This window comes from Eleutherodactylus coqui, chromosome 3 (genome assembly GCF_035609145.1).
Source record: "Eleutherodactylus coqui strain aEleCoq1 chromosome 3, aEleCoq1.hap1, whole genome shotgun sequence".
In the NCBI taxonomy this organism is placed as follows: domain Eukaryota; kingdom Metazoa; phylum Chordata; class Amphibia; order Anura; family Eleutherodactylidae; genus Eleutherodactylus; species Eleutherodactylus coqui.
The window spans coordinates 146,528,789-146,552,318 of record NC_089839.1 but is presented as its reverse complement, the minus strand read 5'-3'; the positions used below and the strand labels follow the sequence as shown (position 1 = coordinate 146,552,318).

General features: G+C 42.7%; 1 protein-coding gene across 3 annotated transcripts in view; it reads left to right on the top strand.

Moving 5' to 3' along the window:
* The window catches only part of PLA2G6 (phospholipase A2 group VI), a 51,034-nt gene extending 27,784 nt beyond the window's left edge, over positions 1-23,250 (top strand). For 2 of the 3 annotated variants that reach the window (XM_066596255.1, XM_066596254.1), the window contains 8 exons: positions 668-831; positions 5,576-5,726; positions 10,063-10,199; positions 10,927-11,081; positions 11,768-11,935; positions 12,030-12,103; positions 16,624-16,779; positions 17,817-23,250. In XM_066596255.1, coding sequence (XP_066452352.1) covers positions 668-831; positions 5,576-5,726; positions 10,063-10,199; positions 10,927-11,081; positions 11,768-11,935; positions 12,030-12,103; positions 16,624-16,768 — 994 coding nt within the window. In that variant the 3' untranslated portion in view covers positions 16,769-16,779; positions 17,817-23,250. Of the gene's footprint in view, positions 1-667; positions 832-5,575; positions 5,727-10,062; positions 10,200-10,926; positions 11,082-11,767; positions 11,936-12,029; positions 12,104-16,623; positions 16,780-17,816 lie in introns of those variants that run through there. The other variant, XR_010791211.1, reaches the window with a different exon arrangement.
* Positions 23,251-23,530: the final 280 nt, after the last annotated feature.

Genomic DNA, 23,530 nt, shown 5'->3' with positions numbered 1-23,530 from the left:
TAACTTGGTTACTATAAATACAATGCTGTTAATTTATGATGTGCCAGTGCTGGTAACGGTGTCTGCATCGGGGAATAACACAAAGCTGAAGCCAAAGGCTTGTTACATTTTGAGCTATTTTGCTACAGGAAGCTATGTTCCATTCACTTCAATAGGATTCATGATGCAGTACCAACCCAAGCCACTGCGCAATGTACGGAGCTATCTGCCGTTAAGGCCGTGTGCTCACATCTGAGCTGTGTGCAGGGGGCTGAGTACAAGATTATTCTCCCTAATACAGCATCCACTGAAGGATGTTGCTTTTTTTTTTTTGTCTTGATTCACGCGGAATTTAGTAGAGTGAAAAACTCAGTATATCTCCATATGACATGTGAGGGGTACAGATGTACAAAAGAGCCTCATAGAAGTCGTAACGTGCATGGAGTCCTAATACTGCATGTACATAACAGTCCTATCCAGGACAACTCAAAGCTATGCTAGGTTGCCTTGTGGTTCTTGCAACATTGCTGTATCAGCCAAATTTATCCAAGTCTTAGGCCTCAGCCTAGCTCTTCCTATACCCAGGGTAGTGATGGCCAGGTGGTGGCTTCCCAAATACCTGTGTATGCGATAACAAAAACATTACATATAGCACAGAGGAGAGGTTAAAATACATTTGTACCTGCAGGCAAGATCGTCTTCTGTGTTTGGATGGGGGTGGAATTCGTGGACTGGTTCTTATTCAGCTGCTTATTGCCATAGAAAAAATAGCAAATCGTCCCATAAGAGAGCTCTTTGATTGGGTTTCTGGCACTAGTACTGGTGGTATCTTGGCCTTGGCCATAGTACATGGTAAGTCAAACCTCATTTTTCCTTTATTTTACTATAAAGTATTGTAGTTTTTTTTGTTTGGTATATTTTAAGCTTTGTGTCTGTGAAATAGTTTTACCATGGGGAGGTATTTTTTTGCATCCTTGTACAGTAATGTTGTGGGATACCTTCCCAGGGTCTCCTTATTTGTATATTTTTTTTAATTCAAAGTACAGATAAAAATGATTCCTAGTTCACAGATCTTCTGATGTTCTTCAAAGACAACCACAAACCAATCAAATGGAGGTATTCCACATGCTAATCTGATAATTATTTAGTTTTTTTTTTGTATACGGTATCTTTTACACAGGTTGATTATCACCTGAATAATCGTTGGAAATAGCAGATTTGGACGATAGTTGTCCTGTGTACACACAAGCACTGACAGGGCACGGAGCAAGAAATCACGTCAGGTTTTTTTTTTTTCTTTTATTTAGCTCGCCTATGCTCTGTCGAAAAAAAATCCTGCACTCAGAAGAAGTTGTCGTTTTGCTGCGTGTAGTTACATCATAAGCTCCATTTACACAGGACAAATGTTGGGCGAACGATGCCTGACACTTGTCCCTGTGTTTCCTCACTCCTGTGCTCCTGCACAGGAGCTAGCAGAGCTGGCTCACTCACAGAGCGGCCAGCAGCGGGGCGGCCAGTGCAGGAGATTTCTCTCCTCTCGCTCCCCTGCCCCTCTCCATTGCCATAACACAGCTGCCGTTCACTACTGAACGGCCGATGTTTGTTTAAACTGAGCAATGAGCTCATCATTTATGCTGCATAAACTATGAGCAATGAGCTTCATCGCTCATTGTTCAGTTTACCAGCGGCCGCTCAGTAGTGAACGGCCGCTGTGTTATCTGAATGGAGAGGGCCAGGGGAGCAAGAGGAAAGAAATCTCCTGCACTGCCCCACCCCCCTGCTGGCCGCTCTGTGAGCGAGCCAGCTGTGCTAGCTCCTGTGCAGGAGCAGGGAAACATGGGGACCATAATTGGGCATCGTTTGCAAATGATTAGAATTGTGGTGTGATTAGATTGAACTATCTTTCCACCTGAAGCCTCAAAAGTGGTTCCCCCTTGGCCTAATAAACGCGCTCAACGGCTCCTTGTGTGTAGTGACCTCTTCTCCCACTTGTGTAGAGCTTGTTGGCCACTAGACGCCTCTACGACACAGAGAAGAGATTTCACCCCGTTACCAGAGTCTGAGAGGGGCGCATTATTGGGATGTGAGAAGCTGGATGGTCGTATCTACGAATTGTGCCCACCTGGGCTGTTCTGACCAGACTGTTAGGAGGTGTTGGTACCGGTGGATGTGTGAGGGCACACAAGGTGACTGGGCTCAGAACGCCCCCAACAGACCACCAGTAGAGAGGAACATCTGATTGTACGACAAGACCATTACTTGTACGGCCTTTGACACCCTCCATCACCTCTGTTTGCAGTGGTGTCGTGAACGATGAAACTGTACTGCTACGGAGGGGAACTTGGTTGTCTTCAGCTGCAAATCCAGGTTTAGTTTGGGCACAGACACTGGCCATGAGACCTCAAGCCTGCCTTGCTATGGAGCGGCACACTGCCCCCACCGCTGGTGTGATGGTCTAGAGGCAATCGCATATGACAGTCTGTCACCTAGTAGTAGTACAAGGGACAATAACAGCCCAGCAATATGTTCAGGACATCCTGCACCCACATGTGTTCCTCTCATGGCGGCTTCCAAGAGGGATTTTGCTGCAGGATAATGCTCAGCCACACACACAAGGAGGGTAACAGGAAGCCCCCACAACATTGTCACACTTCCGTGGCATCGCAGCGATAGTCGGGCAGCAGTCCATGTGACAGCCGTCGGATGCTTATGTGCCCAACAGTTGTCCCGTGTGAAGGACGTTTTGTAGAAGTTGCATTTTCCAGTATTGCTATAATGTGTTGATCGGGAGTTTTAATTCTGGATCTTTTTTGTGCTGCATTTAGTGTATAGAAAGAGAAGCAAAAAATGTATATATTCAGCTCCTCAGCATCCTTGCCTTATATTTATGTCCGTACCGGTACTTCAAGGGGTTCTGACATAAAAAAAAAATTTAAAAAATACTCACCTTGCCTGGCCAGGACCGATCGCCAGGCATGTGCCTTCCAGCCGGCATCTTCTTCTGTGGCTTGTAGAAGCAGGGCAGGAGCAGTCAAAATGACCGCTTCCTGCTCTGCTCCGTCCGGCATGCAACTTCCCAGGTGAACGGACAGGCCGCCCACAGCAAGCACGTCACAAGCAGTGCTTGCTGTAGGCGGCCCGTCCGTCCTGGCTGAACTCTGAGATTCTGCGCGTGCGCAGTGGAGACGCGGCCCGTCCTGACTCCTGTCAGAGGGCACCTCTCCACTGCACATGTGCGCAATCCCGGAGCCGGGCAGCTCGTGGAGGAAGAAGAGGAAGAATAGAGCCTGCTGGGAGATGACCCCTCTGATGACAACAACAACTGAAGACAAGGTAATTATTATGTTTTTATGCTTTAACAGCCATTAAATCGTGGATTCCCTGTGTCCATTAGGCAGACCAGGGAACAATGGCTGCTAAAGCATAAAAACATTATTCATGTCAGAACCCCTTTCAGTGTCCCATTTTTTACATCAGTAATTTGTAAGCTTAAACCAGAAGTGTGTCCAAAACATGGAATAGCTGTAAAGCCTTCCATTACACTCTTTCTGTTTTTGCTTTTTTCTACTCCTGGTTTTGGCTTATAAATGCCAATCTAAAGTACTGATCGAAATACTGCAGTATTGGCTGAAGTCTGCTTTTGTGACCGGTATGTGAAGACTTGAGGACTTTGTTCAAGGCATATATGGACTGAAGAAATTATTAACGTCAATAAATATTGTGTGAAATGTAGCTGCACTTCAGGCTTGTTCTAATCTGACAGACGATACTTATCATTTCTTTATAGCTGGTGTGTCTGTCACCCACAGTCTAATATTGTAGAAACTCCTTGGGACTTCCAAATGCCGCTCCTTTGTTCTAGCAGGAGATAAGCCACTGCTGAAGGAGCCTGGCAGATGCTTATTGCCCTCTCCCACTGATGACAATCTTTTTGGCTAAATCTAATGTTCATTCTTAACTTTCACCTGTTGACTGTTTTTTTTTTTGTTGAAAATGCGACATTTTCATCAAGTTCAATTGCCTTTTATCTGTGTGACCTTTTAAGTAAGCTGTTGGCCAGAGGCCTTATGCCCACGGCCATCACTGGTTATGCCCGTGGATTTACGCCGCAGGAGAACCACGGTGGTAAACAAAATGCGCCCGCTGGTGATTGCAGAAAAACAAGCGTTTTACCGCAGACTCCATTAATACTATATTAATGGAGACCTCCCGCGGCATATATCCACAGAAAATAGAACATGCCGCGATTTATTTCCCACTGTGGAAATACACGGTAAAATTCTGCGTGACGGCATTGGCAGACAGAAAAGCCATTGGGTTCAATAGAGCCTAATAGCAGCAGATTTATGCCGTGGGAACTGCGGTACAAATCCGTTGGTGGGCATTTGGCCAAATGCTCTTTTTGTCTGACAGCAATTGCTCCCATCCCCCCATATATTTGCATTCTCAACTAATAAGTATTAATGTTCTTTTAGTGGGTAGAAGGAATTGAAGGTGTTTCTGGGACTTAAAAACAAATCAGAAACCTAAAACTGTGTAAAATAAAGAAAAAATGCATACTCTCCTCCGACAGATCCCCATCCAGGACGGGAGCCCCAGTTCCCATCATTCTAAATAAGTTTGCTGGCGATCGCAGGCCATACATTGTGCACGTCACCGCTCAACCAATCACAGGCTTCTGCGGCCATAGAAGATTCACTGCTGAAGCCTTTGATTGGCTGAGTGGTCATGTGCAGAATGAACGTCACATGGGCATCTACTTGCTTGCTTTCGGTTTCCAAGCAGCAGGCATCAGGGCTCCTACACGGGATCAGGAGCCGCTGGAGTAGGTGATTACAAATTTTACTTTATTTTACAGAATTTTTAAGCCACTTAAGGGGTTTTTCTGAGACTTACATTTTTTTTAAGTTCCTGCCATACCCTTCTAACTGCTTTTCTTCTGCAGGAAGAAAGGATTGGGCATGTTGAAATCCAGCATGCCTGATCCTTCTTTCGCATAGCAACAGCTGTTGCGGGAGATCTGGGATACTTCCATAGACAGAAAAGAGACAACTCTAATCAGATGTATATAGGCACCTTTTATAGCTGCACAAGACCAGAGTTGGATAAACGGATCTTTGAGGTGTTAAAATTTTTATGTAACGTGTTGACAAATGATAAATTATTAGTTTGGAAATTAACTTTAGGAGCTAATTTACAATAAGGCTGCCTGTCCACGGGCGTTGCTATATCCAGCGGCGGATCTTCGCCACCGCCGGAGAGCAGGACCCAGCTGACGGATCTCCACGCTGAGCCTGTCTGACAGATGCTGCGATTTGCTGCCCCCGAGCGGAGAATCGCTATGATTCTTCGCTCGTGGACAGGGGGAGCTGCGCTTTCCATAGCAACGCGATGGAAACCGTTCATTGCGTTCCCCGCAAGCAGATTATCGCCACGGGAAACACAATGCAAAAACGCCAGTGGACAGCCAGCCTTAAAGTCCTGTCTGGAATATTTTATCTGTTATTTTAAATCTAGAAAAATCTATTGGGGGGTTTTAATACTTTTTCAAAGCGCTGTGTTTATATACTGTGTGTGTATAAATTGTTTTCTCCAGGAAAGTCCATGGAATACCTTCGTTGTTTGTACTTCCGAATGAAGAACGAGGTTTTTCGCGGCTCACGACCATACGAGTCTGGTCCTCTGGAGGAGTTTTTAAAAAGAGAATTTGGCGAGCAAACAAAGATGACAGATGTGAAGCATCCCAAGTGAGTTTTTACTTCTTATCCTAACCCCGGAAATCTCCCAGTTTTGCCGCAGTGAAAAACCATGAGATTTCCGCTGGGAAAGCGCAGCTTCAAAACCCGCGGCACTTAGCCGTGTGTTTTGGAGCTGCTTGGCCGCATGCTTTTCCATTGCGGCCAGCTCTCCAATAGAGAGAAGTGCGAACACAACAGAAAAAAAAAAGTAGACCTGCTGCGGCCAGGGAATACGCGCCGCAGCGCCAGCTTTGCTGCGACGGATTGGCAGTCTCGCGTGGATGAGATTTTTGACAAATCTCGTCCACATGGCTGGCTAATCTGGGATTAGAAGCCACAGACTGATTTGCCGCAGCGAAATTCCACATGGAATTTCCTCGAGGAATCCGCCCTGTGTGGACCTGGCCTCTTATACTAGTTTGTTTCTTAGCTTTTGTTGACTGTTGCCATGGAGTTTTGTCTAAAAAGCCTTTTTTTATGGCTATTCTATATAACAAGCAAGTATATATTAGTTCTGTTTGGTACCATAAATTTTGTGCTGCAGCAAAAAATATATATTTCACTAAACTAGTAATTAAAAACTATTCACACTTAGAATTTGACTTTTAAAGAGGGGCATTTTTGGTGTGGATAGTCAGGCATTGAAACCTCTGCCTGTATTTTAGACAAGATTAATAAATCTGCCCTGTTGTCTTTTTTCTTTTTGTAACTATCAACACTGCAAACTGTGACTTAATATTTTACGTAATTATACACTGATATTCCAAAATTAATTGTGAATAAAAAAAGTACGCAGTAGGGTCAGATCCCACAAACGAATCAGCTAGATATGAAATTAATAGAGATGAGCAAACCTACTTTTTCACCCGAGCGCCGCGATTTTCGATTACTTCCGTACTCCCCCCGTACTCCCCGAGCGGGGAGTGGGGGGGAGAGGGAGAGAGGGCTCCCCCTGTTCCCCGCTGCCGCCCCCCGGCGCCCCCCGAATCTTTTTACCCAAGTACGGAAGTACTCGAAAATCGCGGTGCTCGATCGAGTAATTACTCGAAACGAGTATATTCGCTCATCTCTAGCAGTAGGGTCAGATCCCACAAACGAATTAGCTAGATATGAAATTAACTCTTTCCAATCCACTATCTGACATCTTCCAACATTCTAATTAAAGACTGTACAGCTCCAATGTCGGAAGACGTCCGGCAAGGTATTCTTACTGTATATTACTAGCCGCTCTGTTGTCTGGGCCTCTCTGGCATGTCACATATTGCAGTACAGGTTCTAGCCAGCAGATGGCGCCATTGTATAATGGCAGAAAGAGAAAGCCCCCTAGGAAACCCTGAATCCAAAATTGAATTGTAGAGGGTTAATACCTGGAGTGATTTGTGCAGAGGCACAACATACTAAAGGTCTGTAGCAAGCAGAGCCTCCGTGGTCTATATAGCAGATATGAAGAAAGAACGAGGATTATAAGTGCGTTAAGCAGGAGTGCACAGGTCCTTCAGAAAGGAAAACTTCTGCATTCACGTAGTAACCTACTTCTGTACCAGATAGTAACAAACAAGTATTTAAAAATCACGGGATGACCCACGGATGATATCACCAGGGCATGTGACAGCTGTCTCATCTTAAGGATAGATAAAGTGCATACAAACTAATTAAGAATCAACATATCAATAAGGATTTTATAGAATAATGATTTATATACAAAAATTCACGTGTTTCAGCATATTCAACATATCGATAGATCCTAGGCTGCACGCTTCCCTTCACACTGTGTGCACATGCCTGGTGGCCAATAATTTTTCTTTCTACAATTTATCAATTTCTGAACACCATGTGCCTCCTTGCATAGCGCGCCTTTTTATCTTAGTTTTTTCTTCATATCTGCTGAATAGTGAGAGAAGTCGTGGAATAGGAATAATATTGTGTAGGATCACCTCCAGCCCGGCGAAGTGCGGCAACTAGATGGAAGATGTCTGGAGGGCTGATGAGCCGTGCCGTCTGGATCTCAAGTGCAAATGGACCTTTCTACCATATCCCATAGATGCTTGATTGGGCACATGTCGGATGAATGTGCAGGCCAAACCATTTGTAGGAACTCTTTAGAATGCTCTTCAAACCAATTCTGGACTACTTGCCCCCAATGGCATAGTGTAGTATCCTGCTGGATAGAATATTGCATTGTTGTGGGTGTTCATGAAGTCCCCGAAGGGCTGCAAATGGTCATTAAGCAGTAAAACATAGTGGGCACTGGTTAATAATGTGTTTCGGAGGACAAATAGACCCAACCCATGCCATGACCACGCACCCTACACCAGTATGGAACCGCCACTATCCTGCACAGTGCTTTGTTGACAACTGGAATCCATGGCTTAATGGGATCTGTGCCACACATGAACCCTACAATCAGCCCAAAATAATCGATACCACGTTGACAGTCCTCTTGGGTCCAGTTAGCAGCCTTACGAGCCCAGGGAATGTTAAGGAGAAGCATTCTGGTGGGTTTTCTGCTTCAATATCCCATGGAATCTGAAAGGTGCTTCACTGACCTGCAGGATATGTGTGCGGGCCTCTTGCATTGATTATGGATGTAATTTCTGCCAGTGTTACTTGTCTATTCACATGGACAATTCTAGCCAGACACTGCCTGTCGCAATTGTAAAGCACCCTTTGGCGGCCAATGCGCTGTCAACTGTGGGTGTAATACCTTCTATGACGTTTTCCCAGTACACACGTGACACTGCGGATCAAGGAGTTATAAATGCCTGCACAACTTTGGAAATAGAATATACCATCGGTCTGGTACCCACTCTCATGCCTTGTTCGAACTCTGATAATTCACATCACCTTGACATGTGCACGCTGGCCAATGTTCACCCTCACTCACAAGATCACACCTGCATAAGTTGGGAGATTTTGATGCTCCCAAGCTGTCACCTGAGAGAATGCTACTTCATAACCAATTTACATACTGCTATCCCATGACTTGGCATGTCAGTGTATATACATTTACAAGCTGATATACCCGGCTTCGCCCGAGTTAATTTGGTACTGGTGTTTATCTGGTGTTCACACGGAAAATCTTATGAAGTCGTGGTTACTTTAGAGATACCGGAAAAACATATGTTCACCATTTTGCATGGTTCTCTGCGTTACCCAGGAAACACCACGGGGAGGTAATCATGCAACGTTTCCTTTATATAAAATGACATCAGGAAGTGAGAGAATTAGATTCCATACGTAAAATTTGGACGCTAATTCTTTTGCACTTAGAATTGAATAATCGAGTTGGGACCCATTAGCTTTTCCTATTTATGACATATTCAATGCCCGTGCCAAATTTCACTTTTCTATGACACCGGAAAGTGAGAAAATTACATTCGTACGTAAAATTTGGACGCTAATTCTTTTGCGCATAGAATTGAACAATCGAGTTGGGACCCATTAGCTTTTCCTATTTATGACATAATCAATGCTCGTGCCAAATGTCACGTTTCTATGACACCGGAAAGTGAGAAAATTACATTCCGTATGTAAAATTTGGACGCTAATTCTTTTGCGCATAGAATTGAATAATCGAGTTGGGACCCATTAGGTTTTCCTATTTATGACATAATCAATGCGCGTGCCAAATTTCAAGTTTCTATGACACCGGAAAGTGAGAAAATTACATTGCGCACGTAAAATTTGGATGCTAATTCTTTTGCGCATAGAATTGAATAATCGAGTTGGGACCCATTAGCTTTTCCTATTTATGACATAATCAATGCGCGTGCCAAATTTCAAGTTTCTATGACACCGGAAAGTGAGAAAATTACATTGCGTACGTAAAATTTGGATGCTAATTCTTTGGCGCTTAGAATTGAATAATTGAGTTGGGACTCATTAGCTTTTCCTATTTATGACATAATCAATGCTCCTGCCAAATTTCGAGTTTCTATGACACCGGGAAGTGAGAGAATTAGATTCCGTACGTAAAATTTGGACGCTAATTCTTTTGCGCATAGATTGAATAATCGAGTTGGGACCTATTAACTTTTCCTATTTATGAGATATTCAATGCTCGTGCCAAATGTTACGTTTCTATGACATTGGGAAGTGAGAGATTTAGATTATGTATGTAAAATTTCGATGCCAATTCTTTTGCGCTAGAATTGAATAATCGAGTTGGGACCCAATTACTTTTCCTATTGTGGAGATAATGCTTGTGCCAAATTTCATGTTTTTACGACATCGGGAAGTTGGAGAACTTTTGGCGAGTCAGTGAGTGAGTCAGTGAGGGCTTTCGTCTTTATATATATATATATATATAGATTTTTCCTCAGTCCCACGTATTCTGTCTTTCCAGGGTAATAGTGACTGGTACAATGTCGGATAGGCACCCTGCAGAACTGCATTTGTTCAGAAACTACGAACCCCCAAATACAGGCCGACCACCAACATTTAAGAGACTTGCTTCATTCCGTCCGGTAACAGGACCAGAAGGTAAATTAGGAAGGCAACCATGAGAAGGGGGATGTTCCAATATATAGCTATAATGTTACTGAAGTAAAATGGTCTCTTCCAACATCCAGATCATTGCACTCAACTTGTGGGTGGTGGTGGAGGAATAGTAAGATAGTTCCATCGTTTGTAAGCCTGCGTAGTTCACTGTATTTTTTTTTAAAGAAGTGTTGGTCTGTTAACCCGTTTTCATTAATGCTAGTTGAAAGGAGAAATTGAAGTTCTGTATGTAGAGAAGCCATTGTGGTTTGTCTAGCCACGGTTCCTGCTCTCCGTCTACAAACTAGTAGTTCATACAGTGGTCTGTCCAGTGGAGAACTCTACTAATAAGCTGGTGTGTTAATCTAGCCTTATGTTGCATAACTGTTTGCTTACCACTTGTAGGTGAAGAGGGAGAAAGTTTAGAACTGTCGTGGGAAGGTATGAGCAGTGTCTGCCAGCTTTTCTCACGCTTACCCCACCGAGACATGCTCTAGGTGCTGAATTACCGTAGAGTCACTTGTAGTGTGAGAACAATAGCTTCACAGTAGTTCTAGGTCTTTAAGATGCTTCATAATATTTATCTGTCATTTAATACCCACTTTTTAGTTCCTAATATAGGAAAATTTTGTCTTTGTTTGATTTTTGTTTACTTCTACTTTTTGTCTCTATTCTCTACATTCTTGCTCTTTTCTTTGTGCTTTGCTATTTTCTGCTCTCCTAAACACAGAGCAGTTGGTGTGGCGCGCTGCCCGTTCCAGTGGTGCTGCCCCCAGCTATTTTCGCCCTATGGGCCGTTTCCTGGATGGCGGACTGCTGTCAAATAATCCCACTTTAGATGCTATGACTGAAATACATGAATACAACACCTGCATAAAACGCCAGGTGAGATGGCTAAGGCTGCATTTTGTGTGTGATTTCAGCAGCCTCACTGCTATTTTCAAAGTGATTCCACTCTGTGTAGTATAGTTTTACCAAGATAAATGTAGGTAATTTTTTATTGCAGGTAATTCTCCCTGAGATGAAAAACTACTTGTAGTGTCAGTTTTTATTCAAGACATACTTGAGAAACCATATTATTGCTATTTCATATTTGTTATATCTAAATGAAAAGGGCTCTCCAGTTTTATATAATTAAAGCTTCAAAACTCACATCTACACTGCTCCGTACTGCTGTATAATGTCCTCCATGAGGCTGTTACTTCTGAGGGTAAACTACAGAGAGACGGAGAAGAAACGTTCCTGCTCTTCTGTGTGCAGTGTATGGAAGACATTATAGCAGCTAGTCTTCACCCACCCGCTTAGTGAAAGCTGAGAATTAGAGATGGAGCCTTCAATGCAAAAGGAAAAACTGGTGAAAAATGCTATCTGCAAGTCATATAATGGCCAGAAATAGTGTTATTCCTCATTTACACACACAGCAGCTTAGTCTGAAAAGTCACCTTAATAGTTAGGTACGTTTTAACCTCTTCTTTAAAGTTGCATAGCTTGCCATCATACAATAAATAAGCTTATTAACCTCAGACTATAAAAACATCCAGTACTATTATGTTTTTATCTGTTCTATCCAGGGTAATGGTGACCAGGTAAAGAAATTAGGTGTGGTTGTATCACTAGGCACTGGGAAGCCTCCTCAAATTCAAGTCAGCTCTGTTGATGTGTTTAGGCCGTCTAACCCATGGGAAGTGATGAAGACTGTGGTTGGAGCAAGAGAACTGGGCAAGATGGTTATAGACTGTGTATGTATACATCATCCAGAGCATGAACTGTCCAGTTTTCGTGTATATCCAATTTGTGTACGCATACTTACTTTTGCTAGTTATGTTATTTCAGTGCACAGATTCTGATGGTCCAGCTATAGCCAGAGCCCAGGCATGGTGTGACATGATAGATGTACCATATTTCAGGTGAGCATATTATAATTGATTGTCTTTTTAAATATTTTACGGAATTGTCTGATCGGGAAGGGAGGGGGGACTTGGTGATTTCCATAACTTCCATTTATTTCTGAGTGACTGCACAAGCAATTTTATCAATGCTAATAGTACCAGCCCATGCTCTGATAGATGTCCTAAGACATTATTAAGACAACTCTCAAAGTTTGGTGAGAAAAATTCAATTGAAATATGCCCCGCCTTATATGAAAAAATAAAATCGTACTCCCATCACCGATTCCACACAGCTGCCTTTCTGACGATGCACAATTTTCCACTGCTCTCTTCCAGCGATGACGTCCCGTTACTTGGTCATGTGGCTGCTGCAGCCAATTACCAGCTGATCCAGAGTTACTTACAGCTAGCAATTGGCTTCAGCAGGTGCGTATCCCTGTGAAGAAGAGAGCAGCGGGATATAAGGCACTGCCTCTAATCAATAGCTGTGGGGGATCGGGTGATGGGAGTATTTTTTATATATATAAATCCCAAAAATCTGTTCAAGATCAGGTTTAAAGGGTATCCACATTCCAAACAGAAGGAGTAGCACATCAACTTAAAATCTCCTCTTTATTTACTCATTCCAATGTTTCAGTTCCACAGAACCTTTTTAAGTAAGTCCAAAGTGCAAGTGCAAAAATGCCAGATATATCAAGGGCATCTGTCACCACCCTTGAGCCCTATAACAGGAGGTCCAGAGAGCTGTTTTTTATACTCACTGGGCTCCGGTTCCAGCACTGTGCCCCTGAGAAATCAGCACACACAGCTCGGGTCTTTTCACAAGGCTGTGTGCCTGTGCTCTCCAATTTATTTCTGTGGGAGAGCAGGCGCACCCAGACTTGTGCATGGTGATTTCCCAGGGGCACAGTGCTGGATCAGGGGATCCGGTGAGTGTAAAACTTACCTCCCATCGTTAATGCAGCTCAAAGGTGATAACCGATGCCTTTTAAGAAGCAATAATATTCAGCAATATACAAATGACATGAAATAACCAGATTTTTTATATATATATATATATATATATATATATATATATATATATATATATATATATATATATAATGTGTATAATATGCGCGCCACTCCTACCCAACACCTGTACATAACTTCTCCATGAAATGGAGTGATCATAAAAGTAAAAGGTTGCATCCTCCTGCTGTATTCTCTGCATTCTCAAGTCACCATTGCACATGTCTGATGACATCACTGTGTCGTCATTATACCAGCAACATCTTTAAACTGGACAAATAGATTAAGTATTAATAAACTTATTACTAAAGAAAAAGCTAAAGATGCTTATAATTAACAAATACAATTCAACTATAGACAGCTTTATAAAAAATAATAAACCACAATCTTCATAAATAAGTCTGATTAAAAATCTTGGATTCCTCAGATGGTCCCAGGAGGAAGACAGGATTCTAATAATCACCATGAGAAAGAGAAAAATTTTGGCTCAAATCAATATTTTAAATAACTTAAAATCATATTTTTACAAAATATGAAACTGTATATTATATTAATAATGCACTATAAAATCTCATGTAGTCAGGTTGAGGACCAGGAATAGTTATTTTGTCTTCATTCAGCCTAACATGCTATTTCCATCTAGTTCAGCCTGTTTAACCTCCCCCCTGTTTGTCCAGAGGAGGGCAAATTTGAGATCAACAACCCCCGCTGGTCACCTAATGTTTATATCCTGTGATATCATAGCACTCTAAAAAGACATCCAGTCCCCTCTTAAACTCTCCTACGGATTTTCCCATCACCATGTCCTCAAGCAGAGAGTTTCACAGTCCCACTGCTCTTACAGTAAAGAACCCTCTTCTGTGTTGGTGATGAAACCTGCTTTCTTCTTGACGTAGAGGTTGCCCTCTTGTTACTGTTGCAGTCCTGGGTATAAATCATGGGAGAGATCCTTGTATTGTCCCCTCATGTATTCATACATAGTTATTTGATCGCCCCTTAGCCGTCTTTTTTCCAGGGTAAATAATACCAATTTTGATATCCACTCTGGGAATTTCAGTTCTCTCATTCTGTTTATTAATTTAGTTGCCCTTCTTTGAACCGGTACTGGTGTATCTTGACGCCACCGGAAAGTACTGGTGGAGTCAAGATTGACAGGGGGGTTACACCCCCTGTACCTTATTGGCTGCAGACCTGGATGGGGTGCTGGTCCTGGCAGCCCACTAACAGTTTATGGGGAAATTATACAGCGTCCCCCAATGCAGGCAGGCCCAGAAGCCGTTGTTGCTAAAACATACCTCGGCCCCCGCTGCAGCCAGTCAGCCCAGCGCCGTGAAGCTCCTTCTCTGCCATCGGCCCATTCACCGATGAGGGGGGGAGCCTCAGCAGGGACAGCACAGCGCCGTAAATCTCCTTCCCCCGCCGGTGTCGCATTCACCACAGAGGGGGGGGGGGGGCCTGAGCAGGGAACCTACAGCGGCTTGAAGCGTCTTCCCTGGTGCTGCTGCAGCACGGAGGGCAGAGTGGTGTGGGACACATACTGAAAGCCGACGCACGCAGCGTTATGCAGTAGGAGCAGGAAATCGGGGAGCCCAGCACACGCGGCAGATAAGTACAGGCAGAGGACATTAGGGAGCCCACAAAACCCTGTGACAGCCGCCGCCACCGCAAGAGTACCGCTGGTGGACCACAGCAGGGAGCCTATACAGTGCAGGGGTACAGTCACTCAAGGCTGCAGGGAGGCCACAGTGGCAGGGGACAGTGAGTAACAGCCACCGCACGCACAGCACAGGCTACTTACCCTGAGGCCGGTAGGACCTTCCAGGACCTTCACATCTTCCGCCAATCTGGAACTAGGGGTGTGAGAGGGGCATTCCTGCGTGGAAGCCCTGTCAAACCCCTAGCTTCTGGTGGCATCTAGATACACCAGTACCCTTCAAACACCCTCAAGCACTGCAACATCTTTCCTGAGCACTGGTGTCCAGAACTGTACACAGTATTCCATGTGGGGCCTGACAAGTGCCTTATATAGTGGAAGAATAATGTTCTCACCCTTCGCCCCTATACCTCTTTCAATGCACCCCAAGACTGAATTTGCTTTTGCAGCAGCTGACTGGCATTGGTTACTCCAGTTTAATCTATAATCCACTAGTACCCCCAGGTGGTTTTCCATATCACTTTTCCCTAGTAGTACCCCATTTAGTGTATATTGGTGACATCCGTTTCTCCTGCCCATGTGCATAACCTTACCTTTATCAATATTGAACTTCATTTGCCATTTTTCTGCCCAAGCCCCCAGCTTATCTAGGTCCATTTGCAGTCGTACATTGTGCTCCGTTGTATTGATTATCTTGTATAATTTTGTATCGTCTGCAAATATTGATATTTTGCTTTGCAGACCCTCTATCAGGTTGTTGATAAATATATTGAGCAGAATGGGGGCTTAATATTGAACCCTGTGGCACCCCACTAGTAACGGTGGCCCAATCAGAGTATGATCAGTAGTGTCGGGGACCTGCAAGGCAAGCATAAATGGCCCAAAATTACCATACTGTCTGTAATGATCTGAGCTTGAAATCTGTATTTAAACCTTTGGGAGTTAAAGAATTTAGGGGGAAATTTAGTAAGCCCAGCATTTTGGCCGCCAGGCTGGATATGATTTTCTTTTTTTCCCCCCAGCGTACGCTTTGCTGAATACATAAAGAGGAGCACGCCACTTCATCTATTCAGCGCATTCCCGGCAGGTCATACGCCTTCTGAAATATGTACTCCTGACCCCGACAAGGCCGGGCATACATTTCTAGCATTATTAACGTTAGCATCTGGTATAAATTATACCCCCTTCTGACAAGCCCCACCCGCTTTTTGAAAAAGTGTCTGGACCAGCACAGACTAAAGAAAAGTCACAAATTTTTGCACAAGTCCTCATTTGTGCAAAATATTGCATCGTTTTTACGTCGGTAAATGGCTTTAAATGGTCATCAAATGCGCCCTTTAGTTTGTAGATCTATTCTAATTCTCTGTGATTTAAAATTTTCGTACCCTATCACTACCACGTCTAGTACATGGAATATGATCCACATTAGATCTTCATGGAATATCTCCACATTATGTGAACATTCCAAATTTTGTTTTGGAATTCGTAAGCTTTTTTCTAATTCTTTTTTAACTCTTATCTTGAATTTGTGATTATTGATCTGGAAAGGAGGAGTTTTTTCTACAACATCTAATTTATTACACAGACACTGCATCACTTAAGCAACAAAATCTGTCCCACAAGTATTTGATTTTGTGTGTGATTGTGGATGTGCAAACCATTCCCCTTTATTAATACCCTTTTTGAAGAGTATTTAGTTCTTATGTGGCTGTGTAATTTCCTCTGGTCCTTCATATATTTCAGGCTGGATATACTACATGGTCCTGCTTGAGACTAACCTGTAGTCTAAAAATGTTGCATTACATTTTCTGGTGGTATTTGGATTTGCTGCTATTTTTGCTCTTCATGCTGTTTTTTGATCTTTTAAATGTAGATTGAGCCCACAACTCCAAACAGACGTCATGCTGGATGAAGTTAGTGATGCAGTATTAGTTAACATGCTGTGGGACACCCAGATCTACATCTACCAGCAGAGAGAGGAACTGCAAAGATTGGCAAGTCTTTTGTTGGCACCTTGAGGACGGAAACGGTAAGTTCTGCACACTCTTGTAGTTCTTTGCACCTTGGCAGAGAATTAATTGTATGAATTCAGGCTTTTAAAATAATTCTAGATGAATAAAGGCCGGTTGCTTGTATCAGTCTATAAAGCTGCAAGCCGACTCTTGGCTGTACATACATGTATTATATTTAGAGATGAGCGAGCATACTCGATAAGGCAAACTACTCGAGCGAGTAGTGCCTTATTTGAGTACCTGCCCGCTCGTCTCTAAAGATTCGCCTGCCGGCGTGGGTGACAGGTGAGTTGCGGCGGTGAGCGGGGGGGGGGAGAGACGGAGAGAGAGATCTCCCCTCCGTTCCTCCCTGCTCTCCCCTGCTGCTCCCCGGCCCCTGCCGGCACCCGAATCTTCAGAGACGAGCGGGCAGGTACTCAAATAAGGCACTACTCGCTCGAGTAGTTTGCCTTATCGTGTATGCTCGCTCATCTCTAATTATATTATTCCTCTGTGATGACAAATGTATAAACCTAATTTTATTGAGGGATGAATCGGCTTCAAATTATTTAATTAATCTGACAACACTGACATAAAATCTATTGGCCCATTTACACTGAGCGATGATTATTTTGCATAAACTGTTAAGTAGTTACTCAGCTACTTTAGAGCAATTAAGTGTGCAAATGAAGCCTTTAGTGGAAAGCAGTTAATAGCCAGAGCCTATTATCTGTGCTCAGATCCTTTGTTCTCCAACAATGCCATCAGCACTACCCGTGGAGAACTCCTGATAAGACCACAGGAAGATGTTTAGGTTGGCCTGAATTTAATGGTCAGCTAGTAGTGCATGATGGCCACGCGTTTATACGCAACAATGATCGCTGGATCGCTCAAACGATCGCTTTTTATTGATCTTTTTTAAACTTTTTTTTAGCGATCATCGCTCCGTGTAAATGGACCTTATTTGTATAATAACACACTATAAACTTGCCTGAAATGATCTATGAAGTTTGTTTCTTTTGTCTTTTTTTACCTTTCTTTTGTCAGTGTTAGTATGACACTTCTTGTTTTTCAGGTATAATTGTTGACAAAGAGCTGGAGAAAAATGCAATTTGCTGTGAAAGAATTGGGAACTTGTATGGACTGATAAGACATTGAAGAAAATCACAACTCAAACAGCCCTTTCAGCATTGGTTGTCTAGCATTACCGCTTGTGGTTGATATTATTTGCAGTTATTTATTAAATCTTCACCTACAACTTAATGAATATTTTCTCCCTGATAAATGTTAGTCTTAAGGTGCTTTTACACAGAACGATTATAGTTCAAACAAGTGAAAGTGAATGATAATCATTTGGTCTAAATGCGAGCCAACGACCGAACGACAAAAGGTAATCATTCACATTTCGTTTGACATTCATTTTATGCAGACAGAAAAATCATTGTTCACTTATCGTCCAGTTTAAGGGTGCATTTACACGAGCGTGTGCGTGTGCTGTACATAGGTGCGCACAAAACCGCGCACCCACGTACATGCTCAAACACCTGTGAATGCAGGTCTGTGCCCATTGCCTTCAACATGGCCGCGGTAATCAGTGCCAAGGGAACTCCCTGCGGGGAGTAAAGAATCCCCTGCCCCAGCTGTGGCAGAGGATCGCGATGTTCTCCCATTGCTTTCAATGGGACCGTCACTTTTGCAGTCCCATTGAAAGTAATGGGCTGCTGGCAAGCCCTGCACGAAATTTCAGGGAAGGGCTTTTAAATATTCCCTAGAATGTGTTATAAGTAAAAAAAATTATACAGCTGCCGGGGCTCAGGCGCGTCCAGCCTGTCTTCTCCCTGCACTGCTCTGAAGCTCTTTTAGCAGACGGAGATTTAAAATCCCCCGCCCGCTGAAAGGGCTGTATCTGATTGGCTGAGCAGTCAGCCAATCACAGGCAGCTCTCAGCCATACATTGCCTGTGATTGAATTCAATGAATGGCCAAGCACTGCCTGTGATTGGCTGAGTGCTGTGACCAATCACAGTGCTGTCTCAGTGATCAGTGACAAGGGGACTCCCTGCTGGGGAATATTGACGTGCACCACGGACCTATGGTGCACGAATGTCCTATGTTTTGCAGGTACGTGCATTTGCACGCCTGTAAAACACGGACATGTGAACACACTATAGGGAACCAATGGTTCTAATAGGCGTGTTTTTGTACGCACATAAACACGCTCGTGTGAATCTACCCTAAACAGCGCCCCTTAGTCTTTCACATTCGCTTATACAAGGAATGTGAAAGACTGAACAATGCTTGTTTAGGCAGGCAGACACATCGTTGGCCCGTTCAAACGGGCTGAACGAGAACAGACGAGTTATCGATTACCTCACTCGCTCGTTCAAACAAGAATCGGCTCATCTAAAAGCAGCCTTAGGCCCTTACTATTGTTAATCACCATTGGAAAGATTTAAAAAAAAAAAAAAAAAAAGGTGTTGGCTCATGCAACTTTGAACGATAATTGTTCTCTGTGAAAACTGCCAACAATTGAATGGCGAACAATCATTTGTTTACTTGTTGTTCATTTTATGCAGGCATAAAAATGATTGTTTGCTCATTTCAACTATCGCTGTTTGCGCACAACTATTTGCAACCATTCACATTCATTGGTACCTTGAATGTGAACGACTGAACAATTGAGTGAACTAAATATAAACTATTTATCTGCCTGTAAAAACTCGCTGAACTCTGTCATCCTTTGTTCCTGAGAACAATTTCTCGCTCCGTGTAAAAGGACCATTACCTACAGGGACTATACAGTTCTTTTATAAATGGTAATGGACATGTCAGAGGTCTCCGACCAGCTGGTGACTTGTTACCACTGCTGCTGCAACTCCTAGTTACTAATATTATGGCTTTATCTTTTATATCCTTTTTGTTTCTATGTTTTCTAGAACCGTAGAGAAACAGCTAATTCTTTCTTGGTGATGTTTGGAATTTTGCAGATATCCATAATATCTGGTTGTTCTTGTTGAACCGCACATATAGAGGTTTCTCCCACCACAGATTGCATAGCAATAGGATATGCATCAAAGGCTAATCATTGGCATTTAAAAACTAGGACCCTTGCATTTCTATTGGTATCCTGATGGATATGGCAGATTTATTATGATTCACTTTTTAATGAATACTATTGACTTGGATGAATGACTTGAATATGTTCCCAATATTGTAGATTTAGAACAAAAGATGGAAAATAATTTATATTAATGTTAACAAAACTGTAGACTGATATATGTAACCTACACTGACGCTTTGTATGAAGCTCCGAACAGGAGGGAAATTTGTGCTGCTAATGTATTTGGGTCACAAAGAAATCTGTGACAAACCCTCAGGTGTGAAAAGTTTAATGCTGCGTTTACACGGAACAATCATCGGTCAGAACATTGTTCAAACGAGCAAAACTGAACAATAACACTGTGCAACACAATTTTTGTAACAGATAAGCAGATAGGCGGCTTATAGTAACTTTTAGTGTGCTGAATTCAAATATGATATCCGTTTTATTCTGCCCCGTAAGGTTTTCTAATAATAGGGAATAAGGCAACACATTTGTCGTATTGTATTTTTTGGAAATATGCCTATACAATTAATCCAGTAGGCCTGCCATTAACCTTGCTTAGTAACGACTGAACACTATAAGGGTAGGTTTATGTAATGTATAGGATATGTTTCCACGGCGTAAACACTGCGAATCATCCACCAGTAAGTTGTAATTAATGAGCTGTGTTTTTACAGGGTATTGGTTAGACTGAATAAAAGAATCAAAATCCTAAAACAAAAATACATATTTAGTATCGCTGTGTCCGTAAAAGTCCAATCTGTCAAAATAACGCATTATTTACTCCACATGATAAATGTCATCCGGGAAAAAAAACACGTAAGAACGCCAGAAATGCTCTTTTTTGGTCATTCACAAGAAAAAATGTTATAAAAAGTGGTACTGGTGCAAACTATATGAGGTCCTGCAAGAAATGAGCCCTCGCACAACTATGTGGATGAAAAACTAAAAAAGTTATTGCGCGCAGAAGATGGCAGCAGAAAATAATTTAAAAAAGATTAAATGTGTTTGAAAAAAAAATACAAGTAGTACAGCAAAAAAAAAAACTTCATAAGTGGAGTATCGTAGTAATCGTACTGACCCATAGTATAACCCATTTTTGTGGCAGTTTGTGCGCCGTAGAAACAAGACTCACCCAAAGATGACGGCATTTAGTTTTTTTCGTCTTTCATTTTACTCCAATTAGAACTTTTTAAAGTTTTTCAGTACATTATATGGTACATTAAATAGCACCATTGAAAAATACAACTCGTCCCACAAAAAACAAGCCCTCATACAGCGACGTCGATGGATAAATAAAGGAGTTACAAGTTTTTTTTTAAATGGAAAAAAAAAATGCTTGGTAACTAAGGGGTTAAATAACTTGAAAATGTGACGTGCTGCTATTATTCAGGTTTACCAGTGGAATCAGAAGGTTTTAATTTTACAGAAACCTATCAATTACTTTCTGTTACAAATTTTTTAATTTGTTGCACAGTGTAATTGTTCAGTTTAAACACAAGCCAACGCCGAATGAGAATCGTGAGCTTCTCGTTTGTCATTCAGTTTCAGCTGGCCTAAAAATCAGTGCAGGCTCAGGCACTTCTTGTGCAGTTCAAAAACTGATCATTTCGTGTGTAAATAGGGAAGATGGAACAATACCTCTGTAGCGCCACCTATTGGATGGCAACATTCCTTCAAAACAATGTCCGACTCTTTATACAAGTCTTAATAATGATTGGGAATTGAGAGACGATACCCCTCCCGACTCATGTAGGAATGTGAAACACTGAACGATTTGTGCATGAGAAGTGCATGAGAAGGAGTATCATGCAGTCTAAACAGGCTGTCGGAGCGCAGACATGCCAGTGATGTCACCAGCTCGTTCGCTCAGGCAAGCTGGAATTGTAAGATTCTCTGCTCGTATAAAAGGGGCATTAGACCTGTTTGGGATTTCTGGCTCTGGATGTTTACACGAATGATTGCATCAAAATGGAGAGTTTGAAATTGGTACGATTTAAACTAATAAAGCATATTAAAACGTTACATACGTTCGTAGCAATGATTAAGCTTTAGTCCGCCTGCAGACGGGCAAAAATTCCGCGGCGGGATTCCACGCAGAATTTCCGCCCGTACACGCCTGCATAGGATTGCATTACAATACGCAATCCTATGCAGACGGCCGCGGTTTGTCTGCGTGGAATCCCACGCAGAAAACAAACCGCGGCATGCTCTAATTTTGTGCGGGGCTCTGCGAACCCCGCACAGAAACGTCACTCACTGGCCGCCCGGCAGCTGGCACATGAAAGAGCCGGAGCTGCGGGAGTGAGTGAGTTCCATGCTGCTCTCTGCAGGCGCTCGGGTCGGGTCCGGCTGCGAGCATTCTCGCAGCCGGATTCGACCCGGCTGTCTGCAGGCGGCCTTAGTTAAAGAAGACTGTACAACTCCTCAAATAGTTTAATTCAGTGTGAACTGAAAATGCAAACTGGAGTCACCAGGTGAATCTCTTTGCATGCACATAATTGGCCTCATTTGACTGATTGTGCTATACACTTTTTGAGACAACCACAATTTCCTTTTTATCAGGCAGTAGTCAGCAATTGCAACTTATTGTTTACATATAATTTGCAAATATTGATTGGTTTAAATTGGATATTTCAGTTGCCATTTATTTTATGGGTGTGGGCAACTTTAGTGTACTGTTAACAAATGATGATGTAATAAATTATATTTATAGCAGTGTGGCTTCATATTTTATGAACAAGTAGGAATATATCAGGGAATTACTTGGATTTGTTAATTTTGCATTATTTGAATGAGATCTTACATGAACGGTCTGTAATGTGGGCCTATTTTAGGATCCATTTACTGGTCTGAACACCAATCAACAGCAGTATAGTGGTCTATGATGGTGTTAGCGCTGTTCATTAGACCGCGGCTGGGCCAGGATTTGCAGCCATAATACCATGCTAACATGCAATCACTTTACGGCCATCTGATTTGTCCAATACAAATTCTCCACAAGACTGCCCTATGCATCTGTCATCAGGGTACAGGCTTCTATTCACAGCAGCCAATGCTCTGCTATTGGAGCACGTTCTACGAAACAGTCTGTGAAAGTAGCACTTTGGAGCTTGAAACTTCCAGCAGCCCTAAGTGTATATTGCAGGAACGTAACTACTACTAAAGGCCTGCATTCCTGATACTAATGCTATATATTACACAAGTGCTGTTTTAGGTAATACTTTTATTTGGGTTTAATTAAAAGTAACCTTACACTGGAAAGTGGTGAAGGAAATAATTATTGCTAATTTGTCATTTTTGTGTACAGACCAGTTATGAAGAACACTTCATAATCTAATAGTGGAGTATCGCTGGTCTTTTTTCAACGTGTACTTAAAGGGAAGCGGTCACCAGTTTTTAGGCCAGTTGACCAATAGCAGTGCTACCATTGTGCAGTATCTATCATTCCCACACTGCTTTTGCCATCAATGCTGATAAAAGGAATGCCTGAGTAATAGCTGTTCAAAAATTTCCCACGCCGCATGTAAACGTAAGAGTGTGGTCCGCTGGGCATGCCTGGGCCGTCTCTACTTGCTGCTTGTTTTCCCACCCAGGTCTGCCCTTTTTGGCCCCTCTGATGTAGTGGGCCATCATCCACGCTGCGTGCTGCGATCTTCTGGCGCATGCGCAGATTAACTCTCTTCT